At 41.7% G+C, this 21490-nt stretch overlaps 1 protein-coding gene across 2 annotated transcripts in view; it reads left to right on the top strand.

Moving 5' to 3' along the window:
- HACL1 (2-hydroxyacyl-CoA lyase 1) overlaps nucleotides 1-2215 on the top strand; it is a 36517-nt gene extending 34302 nt beyond the window's left edge. The window contains exon 14 of one of the 2 annotated variants that reach the window (XM_036267246.1): nucleotides 1515-2215. In XM_036267246.1, the coding sequence (XP_036123139.1) occupies nucleotides 1515-1547 (33 nt within the window). In that variant the 3' untranslated portion in view covers nucleotides 1548-2215. The remainder of the gene's footprint in view (nucleotides 1-1514) is intronic. The other variant, XM_036267245.1, reaches the window with a different exon arrangement.
- The last annotated feature ends 19275 nt before the right edge of the window (nucleotides 2216-21490 follow it).

The following is a 21490-nucleotide window of genomic DNA, read 5'->3' as shown; positions in this document are numbered from 1 at the left end:
AATGGATAGATCATCCAGACAGAAAGTCAGTAAGGAAACATGGCTTTAAATGACATGTTAGACCAGATGGACTTAACAGTTAACATATAGAATGTTTGATCCAAAAGCAACAAAATACACATTCTTTCCAAGTGCACATGAGACATTCTCCAGGAAAGATTATATCTTAGGTTACAAAACAAGTTTCACAGATTTAAGAAGATTGAAATCATACCAAGCACCCTGGCCAGTTTGGCTCAGCGGTTAGAGCGTCAGCCCGTGGACCAGAGAGTCCTGGGTTCGGTTCCCGCTAAGGGCATGTACCTCGGTTGTAGTTTGTCCCCGGCCCCGGTTGGGGTCATGTGGGTGGCAACCAGTCGATGTGTCTCTCTCTTCCTCCCTCTCTCTCTCCTGCTCTATCTGAAAATAAAAATGAAAAAAAAAAACAACAAAAAGTCCTCGGGTGAGGATAAAAAAATAAAATGAAAAAGAAATCATACCAAGCATCTTTTCCAATCACAATGGTATGAAACTACAAATCAATTACAAGAAGAAAACTGGAAAAATCACAAATATGTGGAAACTAAACAACATTCTACTGAACAGTTAATGGGTCAAAGAAGAAATCAAAAGAGAAATTGAAAAATACCTTAAGTAAAAATGGAAACACAACATACCAAAACTTATGGTATGCAGAAAAAGTAGTTCTAAGAGGGAGTTTCACTGCAATAAATGCCTACCTCAGGAAAAAAGAAACAGCTTTGAACTAGAGAAAGAACAAACAAAGTCCAAAGTTAGTACAGTAGTCTACCTACCGTTAGCCAAAGTTTTGCTTTCATGGTTTCAGTTACCCATGTTCAACTGTGACCTGACAATATTAAATGGAAAATTTCAGAAATAATTCATAAGTTTTAAATTGTGCACCATCTAAGTAATGTGATGAAATCATATGAGCTGCATGAAATGTGAATCATCTCTCTGTCCTGCATATTCACTCTATGTGCTGACCGCCCTTATTCACTTACAGGTGTAGCCAACTTGGTTATCAGATCGACTATCATGTTATTGTAGGGCTTGTGTACCACTAACCCTTATTTTACTTAAACATGGCCCCAAAGACACTCATGTAACTTTTTATTGTTTTCATTGTTCTATTTTGTTAGTAGTTCTCTATGAATTTGGGGGGTTATTCCTAGAGAAATACAAGTTTTTATTTCTTTTATAATTCTATGAGGAATATTCTTCTATTTCTTGCATCTGCATCTTTGACATTATTTATCTTTATTCCAGTAGAATTCCTAACATATTAGTTTCCAAGCTGTTGATTTTCATCAACTGTGTGTCCATTTGCTATTAGTCATTGATTTGCAGTATAGGCTGGCTGCTTCCTGCTGTAATATACCAAGAGGACCTAATCTCTCCAGTCACTCTGTCCAAGCCACATGTGTAGAGTGGTATTAGTCCTGCGTCACACCAGCCAGGGCAGAGACAGTTGTTTCTTTCAACTGAATGTGTGTTGTCTTTTCTTTTTCTAGGATTTTCACTGGCTGACCCGCTCTAATTTGTAAATAAGGATGCCATAAGTGGTCTTCAGAAGTTTTCTCTTTCCTGTAAGATGGAATTTTCTTTCCTACAGCAAAAGTTGTTGTACAAAGAAAAATAAGAAACACTTCTAAATGACATTATATAATAAAGTAGTTGGTTAAAAACAGAAAAAGTTACAGTATTCAACCACAGAAATAACCATGTACAGATGAAAGAGAAAGGGTTTTATTAAATAGTAGGATTGTTACTGCCTAACCACTGAGTTAGCACAGTATTCTTTTAAGAAATGCATTCTTAAAATCATTTATCTTTTAAAATCATTTTTGAAGAATAAAGCTTGGAGTACATAGGCTATTTCTTCTTCATATTTTATTTGTTGACCACTTTGTACTTAGTCTCCCCAGGATTTAATGGGGCTTATTTGATACTTGTTGAGTTGGAGTTTTGTTTTGTTTTCCTTTTTCTGGAAAGAATTTATTGAGCCACAGGAAAAGTCACACCACACCAAAACTAATAATTTCAGGGTATGTTTGGATTAGCAATCTTTGTTTATGTGTACTGCATCAAGATCAACAGTCAACAGCCTTAATATATAAAGAACTCCTGTAAATAAGAAAAATATTAATGTATTAAGGTACTAGTGGAAAAGTGGGTAAAGGACATAAATATATAATCAACAGAAAAAATACAAATGGTCAATAAAAGTATGATTGTTATGAATAAAAAATGCTTGTTAGACTGGAAAACATTATTTATCCCTATCCACTTGGCAAAGCACTTTTTTTGTTGTTGTTGTTGTTGTGGCAAAGCGTTTTTTAAAATTATTTTTTTAATCCTCACCCCAGGATATGCTTTTATTGATTTTAGAGAGAGGGGGAGAGAGAGAGAAAGAAACATAAACATCGATGTGAGAGAGAAACATCGATCCTTGCCTCCCGTCTTCCCATATGCACCCTGACCAGGCATTGAACCCACGACATTTTGGTGTACAGGGCGATGCTCCAACCAACTGAGCCACACTGGCCAGGGCAGTATAGCTCTTTTAAAATTGTAATTTTCACCCAGGCCGGTTTGGCTCAGCGGTTAGAGCATCGGCCTGCGGTCCAGAGAGAGACCTCGGTTCAGTTCCCACTAAGGGCACGTACTTCTGTTGCAGTTTGTCCCTGGCCCTGGTTGGTCATGCGGGTGGCAGCCACTCAATGTGTCCCTTTCATGTCAATGTTTCTCTCTCTCTAAAAAAAAAAATCAATAAAGGAAAAAATAAATAAATAAAATAAAATTGTAATTCTCAGCGTGGGTGAGGGTCAAGTGAAATGGGCATTGCTATGCTGTGGGGGAAGATGAAATTGGTACACTATTTCTACAGAGTAGTTCTAGACATGCTTGTTTTGGAATTTTTAAAAATGTTCATACCCCATAACTTTGACCCAGTAAGCTTATCTAGAGAATGTATCCTAAAAAAATAATAAAATATTTGGTCAAATAGTTATATATATAGTGCCATTCAGTATACTTTTATTTAGGAACAACCTCAATGTTTACTAATAAGGTATTGGTTACATGCATTGTGATCTGTTGACATCATAAAATAAAAATTGTGTTACAGAATATTTTCCAATGGAGAAATAAGCACAGGATTATTATGTGAAAAAGGCAAGCGACACCTGTCCTCTTGCACATGTACACAGAGAAAACGGATAGGTACAAAATATACCTAAGCCGTGCAGGGATGCAGGGATGGGATTATAGGTGATCTTTCTTTATTCTTCATTTTTTCCTCCTTTCACAAAATTTGGAAATAAAAATAAGTTTGCAATTTTTATTATCAGAAACAGACATTACAGGCATACCTCGTTTTATTGTGCTTTGCAGATAATTGCGTTTTAAGACCTCCCACCAGCAAAAAGAGTACAACTTGCTGAAGGCTCAGGTGATGGTTAGTATTTTTAGCAATAAAAGTATTTTTAAATTGAGGTATGTACATTTTTTTTTTTTTAGAAACAGTGCTGTTGCACAGTTAACAGACTACAGTATAGTGTAAACATAACTTTTATATGCACTGGGAAGCCAAAAAACTTGTGTGACTTGCTTTATTGTGATAATTGCTTTCTTGTGGTGGTCTGGAACCAGACCAGAAATATCTCCAAGATATGCCTGTATTTTAAAAAAATATTAGAAATGGGAAAATGTCACTTATTTTCATGGATATTCTGGTTTATTTGCTGCAGTTTTATATGAATTGGAGCATAGGACTTTATATTAAAGTTCAGCTTGTTTGCACCATCTGTAACTGCTAGTTAAGGGCATAAGTGACCTCCACGAAGTGGCGGACTATAGCTTTGTGATGTGCACCTAGGAGATACCTGCAGGGATCTGTGGTTTCACCCGACAACCCTGAAATCATGCCCAGTCGGCAGGGACTTTAATGTACTTCCAAGACACACACCTGAGAGCGTGAGCTGCATAAGAGCGTAGAGAAGATCAGAAGGAGCACTCAGGGTGGGTAGTTCATGTAACCTCATCAGTAGCCTGCTCTGCCTGTGGTCGTTTGCCTCTGGCAGCCGCGTGCAATACAAGATTTTGCTGTAAGGTAATGGGAGGGTTTGATGAGTGTTAGTAAATTGAACTATACAAATCTAAATACTAAATACTAAAATATAATTAGGAGAAAATGCTCTCCCCTAGCCATAGCATCTCAAGAAAATAATGAATATGTTGGCAGGTTAATAGACTGTTCAGCAGAGGTCAGTCTGGGCAAATCAAGGCCAGAGTAGTCCAGTAGCACTTTGATGATATTCTGTTGAATGCTTATTTTGTCAAAGTGATCTTGAAAGTAGTCTCCTTAGAGAAATTTTTCTTTAGAAGGATAAGATATTGAATAAACCCTTCAACCAAATGAATCTATTGGTTGATAGTCAAAACTCATTTTGATAAAACATTTTGCACCCCCTATTTTAATAATAAACACTAATGTGATCTCAATGTGTTGACACTCAAGTGCCTCATAAAAACCGAACTTTGAAAGATTATAGCTGTGGCAGAGGACCTAAAGAGACACCTCTCCGGACAGGACATACAAATGGCCAAGAGACATATGAAAAAATGCTTAATGTCATTAATCATCATAGAGATGCAAATTAAAACAACAATGAGGTATCGCTTCACACCTATCAGAATGGCCGCCATCAACAAATCAAGTGCTGGCGAGGGTGTGGAGAAAAGGGGACCCTAGTACACTGCTGGTGGGAATGCAGACTGGTGCAGCCACTATGGAAAACACTATGCTGTTACCGCAAAAAATTAAAAATTGAACTGCCATTTGACCCAGTGATCCCACTTCTAGGAATATATCCTAAGAAGCCTGAAACACCAATCAGAAAGGATATATGTACCCCCATGTTCATAGCAGCACTATTTACAATAGCTAAGATCTGGAAACAGCACAAGCGTCCATCAGTAGACGAATGGATAAAAAAGCTGTGGTACAGCCCTGGCTGGTTTGGCTCAGCGGTTAGAGCGTCAGCCTGCGGTCCACAGAGACCCGGGTTCGGTTCCCGCTAAGGGCATGTACCTTGGCTGCAGTTTGTCCCCGGCCCTGGTTGGGTCGTGTGGGTGGTGGCCACTTGATGTGTCCCTTTCACATCTATGTTTCTCTCTCTCCTTCCTGCTCTATCTGAGTAAAAAATGGAAAAATGTCCTCGGGTGAGGATAAAAAAAAAAAAAAAAAAAAGCTGTGGTACATATACACAGTGGAGTACTATGCAGCTGTAAGAAAGATCTCTTATCCTTTGAGATGACATGGAGGGACCTGGAGAGTATTATGCTAAGTGAAACAAGCCAAGCAGAGAAAGACAAATATCACATGATCTCACTTATTTTTGGAATATAATGAACTAAACAAACTGATGAACAAAATAGACCCAGAGTCAAAGAAGTAGGGAACAGTCTGACAATCCTCAGAAAGGGGCGCGGGGAATAAACCACAGAACTTATATGCATGTATGCATAACCGATGGACATAAACAACAAAGCAGAGGATGGGTTGGGAGGGGATAGTGAGGAGGGTGTCAAGGGGGGGGGGAGGAGAAACAGCTGTAACAAAAATAAATTAATAAAGAATTTTAAAAAATTATAGCTGTTTCCTTGATTTAGGAAAACTAAGACTCTAGGGTAAGAAATGACTTCTTAGGGCAAGTTTCTCTATTAACATTCTTTATAAAATTATTTGGGGATTCACAAAGCTATCCAGAAGCTCCTAGCCTAAAGCCTGGCATATGGAAGAGACTCCATACATGCCACTGTGTTTTAGGAAGATGTGACTTTAGAGAAGAGAACATTGGCTGGAATTACATCCTGTTTAGCAGTGTGGTTTCACTTTTCAAGTAAGTTCGTCTTACTTCTCCAAGTAGATTAGTCATTTCCTGGAAAATGGGCTATGTGTGTTTACTCCCTAATAGAGCCACCTGCTCCGAAGCGTTCACTAAATAATAGTTAAGTGAAAATTCGTGATGGTTAGAGATAACTCAGTGGATATTTTCTAAGGTTATTTCATACATGTACCTTTGAAGTAGCTCAGCTTATGTGAACTGAGTATATTTCCCTTAGGAAAAAAGTTTCAAACCTGTTACAAAGAAATAATAGGAATATTGAACATTGAAAGAAAATGAAAATAGTATTAAATCCAAAAATATGTCTGTTTCTTTACTGTTTTCTAAAGCAGTAAATAAATGCAAATTTAGAATAACTGGGATAGAATTTCATACGACTGTATTAAGACCGTTGGAAGCCAGTTGAAGCCCAGATGAGAATTATGACGGAGGAACTTTGATAAAACGGATGCTGCGGACTGCTGTGTGGAGTGAAATGTACACAGACGAAGTCTGACTCATCTGGCGCTTTCCCGTTGCATTGCTGCTACGAACCTGCATCATGGAGTAGTGTGGATAATGGAAATCGAAGATCCCATGAATTCCTCCTGTAGACAAGGTACAGAAGAAAGGACAGCTTGGATTCAGTCTATCAGGCAGGACTGCATACACCTCTGGTTTTCACTGGTTTATCGTGGTCCTTCCCTCCTCTCCAAGGCCTTTTCTTCCAGGAAAGGGGCTAGCTGGTCAGAACCCCTCCAATTAAGGAGCAGAGAAAGACACATCTAGAAGCCCTGGCTCTCCAGTTGCAAGGTTTGACAGGAACATATGACATTTTGACTCAGACCTGCAAATATTTACAGAGATGGCATCATCCATGCTTTCTTCCCTTCTGCCTAGTGGTGCCTAAGCTAGCTCCGTGGAGTGGTTCATCTACAGACATAGGGTTCTTGCCAAGGCTCATTTCCAGGTACCAGCATATTCCTGGGAATTGCCTCCTCACGCCACTGGTCAAGGTGGGCTCAGGAAATCAGTCCTGGTTTCACCTTAGCCTGAGCTTTGCTCATGCTGTTCCCACTGCAGTGCTCTGAGCACCCCCACCTATTTTTAACAATGTGGAACCAGCCATATCCATGCGACTTCAAGGTCCTTCCGCAAAGTCACCTCTTCTGTGCAGCTGTCCTCCCTCCCTGTGTGCCTCTGTCACCACTCACCGTGATCGGGGTGAATTAAATTTCCATCTCGCTCTCCAACTCAACTGAATGCCTGTTACCCAGATGTCACTCACCCTTCATTTAGGGCCTGCATCCTCGTGCTCCGCTGAGTTGGCCCCTGAAGAATCCACTTCCACATGGCATATAACGGTACACACATCACAGACATTTCCTTGCGGGGCAGGTGACTCAGGAGGGGTTTATGCAGCCATACATTCTGAGAAATGCACCGTTAGGCGATTTAGCTGTTGTGTGAACATCATAGAGTGCTTACACAAACCAAGAAGGATGGCCAATGCGATTGTAGGTGCCGTACACTGACAGCACGGTGGTTCACTTACACTGGCTTCACCGCCGACACAGGAGCAATTGCACTGGAAGCCCTGTGGGCTGCTGCTTGTAATGCAAGTGCCAGACAGGCTTTGGTTGCTGAGGCATCTCTTCAAGGAGACACCTGCTTCAGGGGAGGTGCATGAACACAGTGACCACCACACACTAGACAAAGAGCCAGGCCGCCTCCCCCACCGAGGCTTCTTTGCTTTAGAGATCTTGGTTGATTTTGATAATTGGACATTTGGCTACTTATCCTTTTCCTGGCTTTAAATTCCCACTCTTATATTTTAGATTCACCAATAAAAAGCAAGCCCGTGAACTCTAAGCCCCCATTCTTGACCCCAATAAAAACAGCACCCCAGGACCCTGCACGAGCTTTTCTCTACCCCCTGACTTCACTGTGTGCCTCCAGGCATGCCTTGTAGCTCCAGGGCCTATGGGTAATACACTCTTTTTTTTTTTTAAGTTTACTAAAGGTTATTGCTGAAGGGCGTCTTGCAGCAATCGTAATAAGAACTTTAGGGGTTAGTCCGGGCATTTCTAACTAGCTGATACCTTTATTACCCATAAGACGAAGACCAGCACAAAGCAGTAATACACTGCACTATGACTTCACCATGGCTACAACATCACTAGCAATAAGGATTCTCAGCTGCGTTATTATCTTATGGGACTACTGAAATGGCGTTGTGTGGTGCATGACTGTCTCAAAAGCTGCAGCAAACAAGGTCAAACAAGGATGTCGGGTGGACAAATGAGTAGGTGAGCAGCAAGCCCACCCCCACGCCTGTGTATTAGGTAAGCCCAGCAGTTCTTAGAGCAGTGTGGGCATGGGGGCTGGGGGTCCCAAGGCCCTGACATGACTGAGTTTAGTTTCCACCCTGGCAAGATGTAGGCCAAAGTTAAAGTTAAATTGAATTACTAAAAATAAATATTTTTTTCACAGGTGATAGCTCTGGACTGAAATTTATACCAGCTACATTCATAAAACAATTTCATAACTCAGTACCATCCCTGCCTCCTGACCCTCCGTCAGCCACTCCATCTATCCCCAGTCCCCACCACCCTAGCTACATTATTCTTTCCCAGAATTTTAAGTTATCTTCCCTTGATTATTTTTCCACATTAGATTTAGTAGCACAAAATTTTGATATCTTTATTGGACTGTTTTTAAAAACATAGTGTACTAATAGAAAATGTTGAGATTCAGTGAGACCAACAGATCTGGAGACAATTGCCCTTAAAAAGATAGCTTCTTACTCAAATTCCCAAGAGGAGAACACCACACCACGGAGGGCCACAGGAGAAAACACAGAGGTTGGACTCAGGCAGAGAGAGAGTGGGCTGAGGCCTTATTGTGGTTTCCTTGGGGAGAAAGAGCGGAACAAGTTTAGGATTGGCTAGGCTGCATAATTTCACAGGCCCTGGGTCCTGGGGGCTGACCCTGTTGTGTGGTATGTGGCCTGGGGGTGATTAGGGCAGGTGATAGTGGCTCAGAATGTAGAGAGGGAGGTTGGGATTTTGGACTGGTTAGTTTGCATATAAAGGAGAGTTGTTTGCAGTCTCTAAAAATTAGCTGCATGTTAGGGCCAGTCCCTCCAGACTCAGCATTGTCCCCTGACAAAGCATCAGAATGACAGAAAACAAAAACATGCAGTTAATACACAATGGCTTTAAATGGATATTAAATAGTCATATCAATATTAAATATTAGATGAATATTTAAAGAATTGGATCTTAAAATTTATATCTATTCAAGAATAAGATATCTGAATTTTTTAAGTGTTTTTTTTTTTTTTTTTTTTTGCTGTACCTCAGTATTCATATTAGCCCAACAAGATTTTTGTTAAATATGTTTTTAGACATCAATCTGTTTTGTTGCTATTGTAAATAAGTTATTATCTTCTTTATTTATATGTAGGTATTGTTTGCATATTTTGTATATTAATTTCATATCTTAATGAATTCTTTAAACCAATTCTTCCTTTCTCTTACCTAGAGGCAAGTGCTTGTACTTGCTAGTACTTCCAGAACAAGGCTAAATGATACCTTTGACTGCTGGTATGCACCATTTACACCCAGCATACCGTTTTTCTTCCTTCAGGAGGAGCAAAAGATGACACGAAAATCTCCCCACAAGGAATTCCTGAGGCTGCAGGGTTAGAATGTCTTCCCCAAAGGACACAACAAGATGGGGGGAAAGTCCCTACCATTTCCAAGTGGGCACTTGTGCCAATAAAAGGTGACTTCTTGGTGAATGAATTAAGGCTAGTTGGGATGCTAGTTATTTGTTGCCTAGACTGTCTTCCTTCATGGCCCTGAGACCAGTGATAAAGGCAAACAAATCTGTTCCTCTGTGGACCCTGAGAATAAAAATTCACTTGATGTGAACCCCAAGAAGGAAGATATCTGCTGAGATAGCCTCCCATGGTCAACCCAGGGCCCAAATTTTATAAATAATAAGAATCTAGCAGTCATTTGCTGACAGGGCTCGTCATGTGCTTTGTAACCCAGGGAAAACACAGTTTGAACTCTTGGCTTCCCACACATGCCCTGCCTGTTTAAGCCATCTGAGTCAAGCACTGCAGGGAAGACCAATGGAGTGGAACCTGCCCGGTCCAATCAGATCCGCACAATTATATCTTCATTTGCATCTATACCAACTAATCAGAACTGCTCTGCAACAACCAATCAGAACTGCATGATTCAGTCCAATCAGAACTGTTAGAATTTGGAAACCTCATTTGCATAAAATTGGAACCTCAGTGGGAAGTTGATCAATGGCAACCTCCTCTTTGTCTCAGTTTTCAGTTTCCACAGGAAGTTACCTATGGAACTGTCATCAGAATGAGGTCTCTCCTTTTCTACACCTCTTCGGAAATTTTGGTTTCATTGTGTAGTCTTCACCTTCGAAGTCTCAGACCAAGCTCCCCTAGGTGAGTCAGCAGAAGGTGACCTCCTTTCCTCCCTCTTTGATTCCACAGTGATGTGTATGTGGTTAGGGCCACCAGTGGGGAGGGGCATTGATTTAGTTCAGATCCTCTACCCAGCCCTGGCTGCAGTAAATGCAATATCAACAACCCCCCAAAAATAGTCTTCAAAGGGGAAGATAATGACATACCCTACACCCTAATTACACACTGTAATTCTCCACATGCTGCCTGGAAAATGCATTAACCCAGTGTGTTCTTTTGCTAGGGCTGCCATAACAAAATACCACAGATTGGGTGGTTTAAACAAACTTATTTCCTCACAGTTCTGGAGGCTGGAAGACAGAGATCAAGGTGTCTGTAGGTTTGGTTTCCTCTGAGGCTTCTCTCCTTGGTTTCCAGATGATCACCTTCTTGTTGTGTCCTCATATGGTCCTTCCTCTGTGTATACGCATTCCTGTTGTCTGTCTTTTTACAAATGACCATGGGAAGACCCAGTACTGACAAATGACTCCTGAAATATCCATTAATTGGCTGCAGCCAATTTTCTCCGATGTGCGCTAATAGGAGGGAGCTGTGGCATGGATAATACCAAACAGTAAATAATCCAAAAATAATTTCTATTTTGTTTGGGAAAGCAGCATGTGACTTCCCAGCTGCCAACTGGCCTGGCTAATTCAGTTTGGCTCAAATGAATGTGGCCTGTCCTGAGTTTACATGGACAGCTCAGGCCTGTGCTGAGGTGTGGAAGAAAGGGGGCCCAGCTAAATGTTGGCTGTGGCCAGTTCCCCAGTGGGCAACAGACAAGCTGTCAAAGGCACACAGTGATTATACGGACAGTGGGACAAAGCCAGCTTTTTCCTGACCCTTTTCTCCGGGGGCTCGGGGCCAGACCAGATAGCATGCCTGGCAGGGGAGGTGTCTGGCATGTGGTAAAGAGAGCGTGGGGGAGACAAGTGGGTGCCAAGACACTCACCCAGCCACCAACTCACACAGGGGACTCCACAGCCTCACATTTAAAGGCCAGACTTCTTGCAAGGTGCCTTACATGTGTTGTTTCATTTAAAGCGAAGGCTTCTGCAACTGCAAACTTACAGTGACCTTGGCAAGAGGCAAGTCTGCTCTGAGACTTTGCAAAGGGAATCTCGACCCAGGCTGAATTACTCTTTAGGTTTTGGATACCTTGCAGTGTAGTTTATCTGTGTTGCGTGTACCACATAAGTCAATTCATTAATTCATTCGACACTTATTGAAGGCCTACTATGTATCAGATTCGACATTTGGGGGAATAAAGAGATGAAGCAGTCACGAGCCTTGTGCTCAAGGATTTAATAATCTACTCAGAGAAATAGGACATGTATCTAAATAACTATATTACAAGGTTGAAAACACAGACCAGAGCTGCAGTTATATTAGTATATATACATGTATGCAAATGTAAGTATTATTATTTTTGAATAGTTTAGATTGTTCCTACCATAAGGCCAGACATTAGATAAGGCATTTTAGAAGGGGTATATCACATCCATACTGCCAAAGTGGAGATTCCTTTCTATACACCTCTACCCTGGACCACCCCCTTCTAAGTCCATGTCCCCATGCCTTCCAAAAGAAAAGGAGTTATTGGTCTGATTGGTCAGAATCTAGGACATTCACAGGGGCATTTGGCTTGTGGGTAGGATCACTCTACCTTAAAGATCAGCTCCGTGATCAGGGCCATCTGTCTTCTTCCTGTGTACATGGTCAGAAGGCTTTCTAGGGGCTGCTCACCCAGGGATGGCCTCTGTTCCACCTTCCTCAAGACAGATAAGAAGCATGTAGAATAGTCCATCTTAGCTCAACTCATTCTATTCCCCTCTGAGGACTTTCTGGCCAGGAGCCCTGCCACTGGTCCCCGAAGGACCATGATCATGCCTTGGACCCGCCTTTTCTATTTCCTGTGGTGTCTGGACCTGGGGCTGGGTAGTGTTGTGTAAAAGATACAGGCTTTGGGGTATATAATCAGCTTTGAATACTAGCTCTGTGGCGTTGGGAAGATGACTTAAACTGCCTTTATCAGCCTCTGTTTCTTCACCTGTAACACTGGGATATAACACCTACCTCACAGAGTTGATGTGAGGCTTTCAAGAAATAACAAGCATAATAGGTGGTTAATGAACAGTGGTTGGTGCCAGTAATTCTCATCCCTTAAGATCAGATGTGCCTTAGCCTCTTCCACGAGTCCCCTCTGAGAACTATAGTGAACACTCATCCCTTACCCTCTTCATCTCTTACCTCTCACTTCCCTTCAGGGAGGCTCTCCTGATTAGTTATCTCTCTCCATTGTTCTGCATTACATTGACTGCCACTGGACTATTATTTTGCTTCTCATCTATTTTGTGTTTTTTAAAAAAATACTTTTTCTTTATTGATTTTAGAGAGAGAGGAAATGAGAGGGAGAGAGAGAGAGAAACATCTATGAGAGAGGATATCAATTGGCCACCTCCTGCATGCCCCCACTGGGGATGGGGCCCACAACAGGGGCATGTGTCCTGACCAGGAATTGAACCGGTGACCTCTTGGTGCATGGGTCGACACTCAACCACTAAGCCACACTGGCCGGGCATTTCTCCTCTAGTTTGAGACTCCCACTAGAATATAAATTCCTGAGGGCAAGGAAATTTGTACATTCATTTCACACTGAATCCCCAACTCTAGATTTTGTTTGGGGCCCAGAAGGAACTCAGTAAATATTTATTGAATGAACAAATGAATAATGAATGAGTGAGTCCTCTGACCTCTCTTTTACCTTCCTGAATCATTCTTTTCCTGTTTCCATATTCTCCAGGTTTGCCTCATCCACCTACTTCCTGAGGACACGTATGTTTTTAAAACATCACAGCTACATTTGGTAACTGTATATAAGCAAACAGGTAATCATATAATCCATGATAACTGAATGGAAAATTTTTATCTCTCTGGTTCTTAAAAAAAAAAAATCACCTGTTCCCCTTATCCCAGATTGTGTGGGTATATATATTAGCCTGTGGCTGAGTATTTTTAAAGTACTTTAAGACTTTAAGAAGTGGATTAAATACAGGATGTACTGAGGCCCTAGGTTTGCATAGTTTTCTCTACCACAGCCTGCAGGATGGGAGGACCTCTTGGTTAGAGGAATTACAAGGTCTCATGGGAACACAGACCCCAAAGCAGCACGGGGCTGCACAATGCCTCTATGTTCTCCTCCACCTCTCAGGTTACTGTTTCCTACAAGTCTGTGAATCTAAAATGCTCCTCGGCAGCTCCCGGTTATTGCTCATGTTGGCCAAGACCTCTCTTCCTACAACAGGATGGGAACATGCGTAATTATACGTGGCAAGGGCAGCGACAATTTCCCACCCTTTACTTCAGAGTCTCGGTCACCATTGGCTTATCAGCGTGTTAGGAATGGTCCTGTTCTAGGGCCTGACCAAACCACAGTCACACACCCTCTCCACCTTTAGCTGGGAGACTAGATCCAAGCTTTGAACATGATGCTTTGCCATTACCTTGGGCCAAATCAAAGTGAAGTGGGTCTTTCTCCTCATCCCATCCAGTCTCTTGGAATACAAGAGGGACCATTGTCTTCAGGTAGAATAATGGTGGGGGACATAGGATGGGAGATTTGAGTTGAAATAGGGGGCAGTTGATGGGGATGGGATAGTATTGTTCTACCAATAAATACACAAAAATAAAATTTTGCAGGGAACACATGGTAAATAAAAACAGTAAACTGGAAACATGCATTTGGTCTGGCTCGAAGAGAACGAAGTGAATGTCAGTAAAATTTTCCGGGGTTCACCCTAGGAGAAATCTGGAGCAAACCTACCACCCCGCCTACGAGAGTGGGGCTGAGATTTGTTATGCCCTTTGGTGGCTTAATAAATAATTTTAGTTCATTTATTTCTATGATTCTTGAAATAAGTAACATCAGGAAACTGGCTTTGCTCAGGATGGTTTCCCCATCCTTCAGGTTTTGGTTCAACAACCACCAATCCTTGGTTGTCATAAACCATTCTGGGATCTTCTCCGAGGTCTCCAGCCCTCCCTAACTTTCTGTTGTAAAAAACTGTGACTTTCCTGTCTCCCTCCCAAGAATGTGGTTTTGCATTTTGGAGCCCAACGATGCTTGGACTCACAGCATTTCTGAGTCTGGTTGAGGTAAAGGTTGATTGATGTCTCCTTGGGGAGCCAGTCTCGCCCTGAGGCTGGGAGCTGGCATCTGGCTCCATGTGTCATTAGGCAGCACAGAAGGATCAGATTCAGTCTTGCCAGCAATTGGTCCACCTTCCAGACAAATTACATAAATCTCTCCCTCTATCCCCAGAACCTCACATGAGTCCCCATTTTCTCATCTGTAAAATGGGAATTATAAGTCTAGTTCCACTGCTTCCCTTTTGAACACAAATGGAAAAAAAACAAAAACAAAGAATTTTATAAAAAATAAAGCCTTAGCCCTGGCCGGTTTGGCTCAGCGGTTAGAGCATTGGCCTGCAGTCCAGAGAGACCTGGGTTCGATTTCTGCTAAGGGCATGTGCCTCAGTTGCAGTTTGTCCCCAGCCCTGTTTGGGGTGGTGCCACTCGATGTGTCCCTTTCACGTCGATGTTTCTCTCTCTCTCTCTTCCTCTCTCTCCCTTCCAGTCTCTCTGAACAAAAAATGAAAAAAATGACCTCTGGTGAGGATTAAAAAAATAAAGCCCTAGCTAATAATTACCTAGCACACCTCTAACAGGTTTATTGTATAAAACATGGATAAATGATAGGAATTAAAAATGGTTTTAAGGGTTCAATATTTTTAAGGATAAAAGCAAAGTAAATGGGTTTCTTTACTTCAGAGGCTTTGCTATGTTCATATATATTATAAATTTCCAGTATAATTTGCATAGAATAGGCAGCAGTTCCCAATTGAGGTGAATTCCTCTGTTTTTTAAGAAAGGGGAGATCGCCCTGGCCGGTTTGGCTCAGCGGTTAGAGAGTCAGCCTGCGGCCCCGAGAGACCCAGGTTCGGTTCCCACTAAGGGCACGTACCTCAGTTGCAGTTTGTCCCCGGCCCTGGTTGGGTTGTGCGGGTGGCAACTACTCGATGTGTCCCTTTCACGTCGATGTTTCTCTCTCTCTCTCTCTCTCTCTCTCTCTCCCTCCCTCCCTCCCACTCTATCTGAACAAAATATCCAAAACTGTCCTCGGGTGAGGATTAAAAAAAAAAAAAAAAAGAAAGGGGAGATCACTTAGAATGGGCAGACCTCCAGCAGTTGGAGAAGCACTGCATTGGGTAAGTTAGTGCAGTATTGTGTTGCATGCAGGTGGCTCAAGGCCAGCCCGGTGCAGCTCTTCCCGGAGGGAGTGAAGACAACCGAGCTGCCGGCCCTGGAGATGGAGCTGCAGGCTTAGTGTTTGGGTGAGTCCCATTCGTCTCATGACTTATTAGTTCTCTTGGTTCTGTTGCGATCTCTCCTTTACATTCGAGGCTCCGTCAATTCTGGCTCTGATTTAAGCTCCAGTTGCCAGGGCGCAGGGAGAGGTGAGGCGGGGCTTTCCCAGGCCTTCTCAGCTGCCCAGTCTTGTCTCCCTCCTCTGAAGCAGCTGCCAGTGGGAGGCAGCCAGGACTTCAGAGTCACTGAATCATGGCTAATTCTGGCCCGAAAGACCAGGCTCAGAGCTCTGTTCTCTGCCCAGACCAACCCAAGACAGCGTGTCTGCTCCTCAGCATGTCGGCAGGGACTTGGACCTCAGACATGTAGCAAAGACGTCTTTCTCCCTCTTTTCCTTCTTCCTTATTCCTAAGGTTGCCAAGAATTTATTTTATTTTTTTTTAATTACAAATTCAATAACGTTTATTGTAAAATTTTCCAATAATACAAATGTGTGTAAGGTTAAAAAGGAAAGTGTGTCCCTTTCCTCATTGCACATAATTCCATCCCCAAGTGTGTAGTGTACATCGTTCTAGATCTTTCTCTGTGCGCATGTAAATAATAGAAATGTAGATTTGCTTGTTTGTTCATACATTTGGTTAGATGCTCTGCAGCTTTGCAATTCCACTCAATCTTTCATGGACAACCTTCCATGTCTGTACATAAATGTAATATTTCTTTTTCTTATTTTTTAAAGTCTAGTTTATTGAGGAAAATTTTACATAAAAATAAAGCTCACCCTTTTTAAGAACACAGTTTGATGAGTTTTGACAAAGTAGACACCCACTCCAATCAAGATGAAGAACACTTTTGTCACCACCAAAAGTTCCCTTTGCAGTCAAACCTCCTCTCATAACCGTAACCCCTGGCAACCACTGATCTGTTCTCCATTCCTATAGTTTGCCCTTCCCAAAATGCCATGTAAATGGAATTATGTTGTATGTAGCCTTTTGTGCTGGCCTCAGCAGAATGCATTGCGATTCATACATGTTAGTGGTTTTGGTGGTTCATTACATGTTACTGCCGATTAGTATTGTATTGTACACAATTTGTTCATCCACTCACCAGTCGATGGCCATGTGGGTTGTTTCTAGTTTTAGTACTTTCAATTGTTAGTCTTTTTAATTTAAGCCATTCTAGTAGTATGTAGTAGTATTTCATCATAGTTTTAATTTGCATTTTCCTAATGACTAATGATGTTGAGATTCTTTTCATGTGCTTTTTTTGTCATTCATGTATTTGCTTTGGTGAAGTATTTAGTCACACCTTTTGCCCATTTACTTTAATTTGGTGTTTGTTTTATTATATTGAGTTACAAAAGTTCTTTATATATTCTGAATATAAGTCCTTTATTATACATGTTTACAAATATTTTCTCCCAGTCTTTTGCTTGTTTATTCAATTTAACATTTTTTTGCGAAGAGCAGAAGTTTTAAAATTTTGATGAAAGTTAGTTTAACTTTTTTCTTCTTCTATAGATTGTGATTTTTGTGTCTTATTTAAGAAATCTTTTTTTAATATATAGAAGCAGAGAGTAAAACAATGGCTACCATTGGGGGAAATGGGAAGATGTTGATCAAAAGGTACAAAGTTTAAGTTATGTAGGATGAAAAAGTTCTAGAGATCTAATGTACAGCATGGTGACCATAGTTAATAATACTTTATTGAATACTTGAAATTTTCTAGGAGATTAGTTCTTAGGTGCTCCCACTACAAAAAAAAAAAGGTAACTGTGTGAAGTGATGGATATGTCAATTAGCTTGACTGTAGTAATCATTTTACAATGTATATCTATATCAAAACATCATGTTTTATACCTTAAATATATACAATTTTTATGTAAAATTTTTTATTTTAGAAAGAGAAACCTTGCCCTGGCCAGTTTGGCTCCGTGGTTAGAGCATCGGCCCGTGGACCAGATAGAAAGAGAAATCTTGCCCTGGCCAGCTTGGCTCAGCGGTTGGAGCGTCAGCCTGCGGTCCGGAGAGACCCGGGTTCGGTTCCCGCTAAGGGCACGTGCTTCGGTTGCAGTTTGTCCCCGGCCCTGGTTGGTCGTGCGGATGGCAGCCACTCGATGTGTCCCTTCACATCGATGTTTCTCTCTCTCTCTCTCTTCCTCTCTCTCCCTCCCACTCTATCTGTACAAAAAAAATGGAAAAATATCCTCGGGTGAGGATAAAAAAAAAAAAAAGAAAGAGAAATCTTTGCCTAACCCAAGGTCACTAAGGTTTTCTCCTGTTTTCTTCTGGAAGTTTAATCATTTCAGCTCTTACATTTAGGTCTATGATCTACTTTGAGTTTTTATGTATGGGGCAAGATAAGGATTAAGGTTCATTTTGTTTGTTTTGCATATGGAAGACGATTTTTTCCCCCAGTATTATTTGTTACAGAGGCTACCTTATTCTGTCATGGCTGTATAATGTTTGATTGAATGGAGGCTCTTCAATGTGTTCAGTGTCATATTCACGAAGTAGGCTGTTTCAAATTTGAGGCTGTCATGAACGTCCTTGCGCCTACACCGCTGGGCAGTTGAGTGAGTGTTTCTGCAGAATTACTGAGTCAAGGGGCATGTGCATGGCATGTGCTGAGGGCTACCCCCGGGTTGTCCCTCTACATTCCCACCCACCAGGCCTGAGACGGAAGCCTTTGACTTTGATTGGATTTACTGGTGTAAACCTTTTACAAATCTACAATACTTTCCTTCTGGAAAAATCTAATAGCCTGTATTATTAGATTACGGAAGATCCAGAACCTTTCCAAGAGGGTTTGAAGAAAAGATGATCATTTCTGCCTTGGTCAGTTCGGATAACCTCATGAGAAACAGACTCATAAAATACATGGTACATGGAAAACGGACATTTACAAAAACACTGTTTAATCAGTATTGGGGGCTTAGAAATACCTCTGTGCTATGGCCTCCCCTAAGGATAGAGGTTCCTGGAGTAACTTGAATCAGCAGTGACTTGCCCCCTAGTGGCCTGAATGTAGACATTCCGGGCAGTGTCTGTAACATACCCTCCCTCTCTCACTGTACTCACCAAAGCCCTCCCTTGTACCAGCAGCTGCGTGTGCAAAGGCACAGGGGGCGCCGGGAAACACAGGTTGTTTAGTGTGGCTGGAGCACAGAGTTCTGCCACTTCTCCTGTTTCCTTTTCATCCCACAATGGCATGATTGGATCAACTTGAACTGACATTGTTGACTGTCCTGGGGCCATGGGGGCCAACAGAGCTATGGAACAGCCCCTCATCTTCAGGGACATTAAGTAGCAACACAAGGTGGTTTAGAAGCAGTTCAAGACCAATACCAGCAGGTGTCACAAGCAGGACAATATTGATATAATCTGTGCCAACTTCATGCTCAGGGGTGAAATCTGCATGTTGAGAGAAGGAGTAAATCACTCTGGCTACTCAGAGGAGGAATCTGAGCTGGATGGTGGAAGTCCAGATTCTGGCACCAAGTGACTCGCGAGTTATCTTCCTCCCAGGCAGACGACAGCCCACTCCTGGGGTTGTAGGATGCAAGTGTCAACAAGACCAAGCTGAGAATTTCCTGTTTGGGTTTAGGCAGCAATCACAGATCCTTCTATCAAACATTTGGGAAAGCTAAATGGGGTGCCTCTCTTTACGCGGTCTTGTTAATTTTGAATGTAAGCCAAGTATATTCTTTATGCTTTCAAAGGCTTTTCTTATAAATCCCGAGTCAGTTAGCCACTGCTGCATGACAAATCATCCTACAACCTGGGGGCTTCAGGGTACTGAAGGCAGAAACAACAGCCGGTTTATGTGCTCATGAACCTGTAATCTGTGCTGGGTTCATCTGGGCAGTTCTTCAGCTGGTCTCACCTGGGGTCACTTCTGTGACTGCCATCATCTGGAGACCTGAATGAGGCTAGATGATCCAAATTGGCCCCCTCTCATTCATGTCTGGTGCCTCATCTGAGATGGCCAGCTATCTGCAGGTTGGCTGTTTCCCCCCTTCCTCTGGCCTATCCAGTAGCCCAGACTTTTTTTGTGTAGCAGTTGGCTTCCAAGAAAAGGCAAAAGCAGAAGCTGCCAGGCCTGTTAAGAGCACAGTGTCACCTTGGCCACATTCTGGTAGTCAAAGCCAGTCACAGGCTGGTCCAGGTTCAGTGGGAGGGGACATGGACTCCGCCTCTTGCTGGGAAGAGTGACACATGCAGACAGGGGTGGGAGAGCTCTTTGCTGGCCATCTTTGCGTCCCCTCTCCCATGGCTTCCTGGGGTTCATTTTCTGCCATCTCTATACACAAATGTGATTCATTGCAAATGATTCATCACACGTTACCTTATCTAACCTTTCCAGCAAACCTTTAAAGGATCATGCCTCCATTTTATGATAGGAAGACTGAGGCTCAGAGATGTCAAACGATTTGTTCACTGTCACAGCAGAGCTGGAGTCAAGCCCAGCGGGTGCTGGAGCTGTGGAGTGTCACCTTACAGGATGCCTTCCCCCAGCTCCACCTGCCCCAGAGTGAGGGTCAGTACGGGAGCCCAGAACCCAGTAAATAGCGAACCCTTTCTGAATTAAGTCCCATGAGGCACTAGGAATTAAAGCAAAATGGACAACTCTGTGGATTGTTATTTAATTATTTTAGTAATCTAAGGATCTCTATTACAAGCTCTACAAACTCATAGGAGGTATTTATTTAAGGATGCAATACTTTTTATTTGAAGAATGTTGTCTAGCCAAAGATCAAGTCAATGAGGCTATTTTTCCAAATATGATTTTTTTTTTACATTAAATGTAATGGGGGTAATGTTGGTTAATAACATGATATAAGTTTCAGGTGTACAGTTCTATAATACATCATCTGTATATTGCACGATGTGCTCACCACCCAAAGTCTAGTCTGTATGTATATGTGTTTGTTCATCTGTTGCTTTCTGTTTTATATCCTATATATGAGTGAAATCATGTGGTTCTCGTCCTTTTCCATCTGACATATTTCATTTAACATGATACTCTCGAAATTTATCCATGTTGTCGCAAATTCAGTATTTCATCCTTTTTTATGGTTGAGTAGTATTCCATTGTATATGTGTACCACATCTTCTTTATCTAATCATTCACTGAAGGACCCTTAGGTAGTTTCCATATGTCTTGGCTACCAAGAATAATGCTGCAATGAACATATCTTTACAAATAAATGTTTTCAAATTTTAGGGGTAGATAACCTAATCTTAATTTTTTGAGGAACTCCTCATACTGTTTTCCACAGTGGCTGTAATTCCCATCAGCAGTGTATGAGGATTCCCTTTTCTCTAAATCCTCTCCAAAGCTTGTTGCTTGTCTTATTGGTAATAGTCACTCTAACAGTTGTGAGGTGGTCTCTTCTTGTGGTTTTGATTTGCATTTCCGTATAGTTAGTGAAGTTGAGCATCTTTTCATATGTCTGTTGGCCATTTGTTTGTCTTCTTGGGAAAAGTGTCTGTTCAGGTCCTCTGCTCATTTTTAATTAGTTTGGTTTTTTGATGTTGAGTTGTATGAGTTCTTTATAGTTTTAAAATATTAGCCCCTTATCAAGTTATTGTTTGCAAATATCTTCTCCCATTTAGTTGGTTGCCTTCCAATATAGATTGATAAATAATCATTCACTTTCCAATCCATTGACTGTTTTCATTTATTTTGCTTCACATGGCTTACAGTTTGCCACTTCTGGAGAGAGAATAAA

This window comes from Molossus molossus, unplaced genomic scaffold, assembly GCF_014108415.1.
Source record: "Molossus molossus isolate mMolMol1 unplaced genomic scaffold, mMolMol1.p scaffold_m16_p_18, whole genome shotgun sequence".
Classification (NCBI taxonomy): Eukaryota; Metazoa; Chordata; class Mammalia; order Chiroptera; family Molossidae; genus Molossus; species Molossus molossus.
This window is presented reverse-complemented; position numbering and strand designations above follow the sequence as displayed.